We start from the raw sequence: 2,510 nt of genomic DNA, 5'->3' as shown, positions 1-2,510 counted from the left end.
TTGTGCTATATTTATACTCTGTTCACAAATCTGGCATAAATTTCAATACAAAAGTATGGAGATTGATTTTATTTCATACACCCCAAAACTAAATTATTTATAAAAATGTGTTGGGATAATATTTGCAGATCACACTGTAAAAAAATCATCCTATATGTTTCATTTTAACTGGATGAATGACAAGTAAACACTGGCTGAATGTTACACTTGAGTTGCTGGGATACCAGTCGTTTTGTGATGTCACAGCTTCTCAAGTTGAGAACCATTGTGAAGGCCTAGCAGTTTATCTGTTCAGGCCTGCCAAAGCAGCATTTGAAGCTGCAGTGCTCAAAATCATGCAGATTAGAAATGTAGCTGTAGAAAAAGTTATTTGAGATGGCACATATTTCTTCAGGAATTCAAGATATGTCTCATAAAGATGGACCAACTGGCTCAGGAAACTCCGGTAGATCTCTATTGTGTGATCAAACATTCTCTGAGGACTTGGACTTGAGTTCTATGATTGAAGAAAATGCTTTTCAGAATTTGTCTGAAGAATCCTTGATAAAAAGACCATGCTACACACATTGTGTCTCTGAACCAGATGAAGATAATGATTTTGGTTCTCTGACATTTCCAAGAAAGCTCTGGAAAATGTCTGGGAGTGACCAATTTAAATCCATCTGGTGGGGTGATAATGGATCTTCCATAGTGATTGATGAAGTTGTCTTGAAGAAGGAAGTTTTGGAAAAAAAGGCCCCTTTCAGAATATTTGAAACTGGAAGTATGAAAAGTTTACTTAGACCCATTAACTTTTATGGGTTTAGGAAAGTGCGGCAGAAATTTCAAAGATCTGCTTGTCTAGTTGACTTTCTAGCAGAAGAAAAAGAAGCCTCTGTTTCAAGCAAGGTATACACAAATTTTAGGTACGAATTGGTAACTTATGTATAAAATTTTATTTTGTACATCAATCTATGGTAATATAAATGTAAAGCTAGATTTTGAAAATTGTATAAAACTATTAAGGCTAAAATACTTTACTCTAAAAAATGAGGACAGTGCCTTAATTATTCAAGATTATGAGAAACTTTGCTTACAACTATGAATCTTTCCAGAAATTCATATAAAGGTATTAAAGCTGCTTTTCAAAAGTGGCATTCACCGTTACTGTAAATGCTAACATTTAAATTTGATGACTATAATAATTAAATGTGTATTTTCCAAATAAGGAACTTCAAAATATTGTTAGCAATGTTCATATTTTGATGATATTATCCTTGTATAGTAAACGTGGAATCAGGTTTTATACGTTAGGCTTATTGTAGTCTTGTATTTTGGTATAAATATTACTAAAATGTTTCTCCTTTGTTTATAGCTGCACTTTTATCATAATCCAAATTTTAAACGAGACTGTCCCCAGGTTTTAGTGAGAATAAAAAGAAGAGTTGGGATTAAAAATTCCTCTCTGGTATCTTCATTGCCTGAAGACTTCAAAGAGCAGCACTTTAAAGAAGGGTATAATGTGGATAATAATAATTCTGAATTTGTGGCTGACACTATTGAAGAAAGTGCATTTTTACCTTCTGCAAATTTAAACATGCCTCTAATGAGAAAGCCCTCTACTAGCCACATAATTGGTGATACAACTACCCCGATCAGAGGTGATTTTTCTCCTCCATCATCAATGTCAGACCAACAGAACAAATTGCAGTGGATCAACGAGCTATTTTCAATCAGTTGACCACTGTCCATGGGCACTCTCAAAGCAGTTACAATGAAATAAATGGCCGTGTTGTGAACTCCATTTGAAGTAGAATTTCTACTTCTCAGTAGAGTATCTTATCTCCCAAACAGAGCAATTATTTTGGACTGATGTTGGAGCCTTCTACTTTTCCAAATACATATCAGAACATATCTGCAAATGAAGGTCATTTTCCTAAACTTCAACCAGGGTGCAACCCACGCTTTCCAGTGCCAGTGATAGCTGATACATCAGCTACTTCCCTTTCAAGGCCAACTCATCAGCCATCTTCAGTTTATGAACGTCATCCTAATAACAACTGATCTACCAGAGAACTACCAGATTATGCAGGGAACAAAGATTATAACTGATGTTGGCAAATGTCGACAACTATCTGCTATTTTCTTATTTGAACATTAAACATAGATGTGTACCTGTATTTTCCTTAGTATTTTTTAAAAGAATTAAGAATTAAATGGGAGACTAACTTGCCATTCAAAGAAAAAAAGAGATATTTGTTTGATATGATCTTAGATGGAACAGTATGGGAGTAAATTTAAATATTTTCATGTAAGGAAAAAGAAAAAATGGAAGAATTTGGAAAAATAATAAAACATGGAGAGAGGGAAAAGTACCAAGTGGTTTCTGGTTCATCCTGGAAAGTATTAAATGTGTTAAGTTAGGATAGTTTGGAACAGGAGATACATTCAGGAACCGGCCCAGGGATCATGGTCTCTGTTATGTCATCCCTGGAATCAAAAAGGTCACATGATGTATTCTCAGATGGCAC

General features: G+C 34.5%; 1 protein-coding gene across 2 annotated transcripts; it reads left to right on the top strand.

The window, feature by feature from the left end:
• The first annotated feature begins 289 nt into the window (after positions 1–289).
• LOC140692588 (heat shock transcription factor, Y-linked-like) lies at positions 290–2,159 on the top strand. Of its 2 annotated transcripts, none has more exons than XM_072956989.1 (2): positions 290–888; positions 1,355–1,997. In XM_072956989.1, exons 1-2 carry the CDS (start codon positions 376–378, stop codon positions 1,718–1,720), a joined length of 879 nt encoding a protein of 292 aa, XP_072813090.1. In that variant the 5' UTR covers positions 290–375; the 3' UTR covers positions 1,721–1,997. The 2 variants fall into 2 exon arrangements, 1 of the variants encoding a protein (XP_072813090.1); XR_012068153.1 differs by having other exon boundaries at positions 626–888; positions 1,834–2,159.
• The last annotated feature ends 351 nt before the right edge of the window (positions 2,160–2,510 follow it).

Source organism: Vicugna pacos, unplaced genomic scaffold (assembly GCF_048564905.1).
Source record: "Vicugna pacos unplaced genomic scaffold, VicPac4 scaffold_13, whole genome shotgun sequence".
In the NCBI taxonomy this organism is placed as follows: domain Eukaryota; kingdom Metazoa; phylum Chordata; class Mammalia; order Artiodactyla; family Camelidae; genus Vicugna; species Vicugna pacos.
This window is presented reverse-complemented; position numbering and strand designations above follow the sequence as displayed.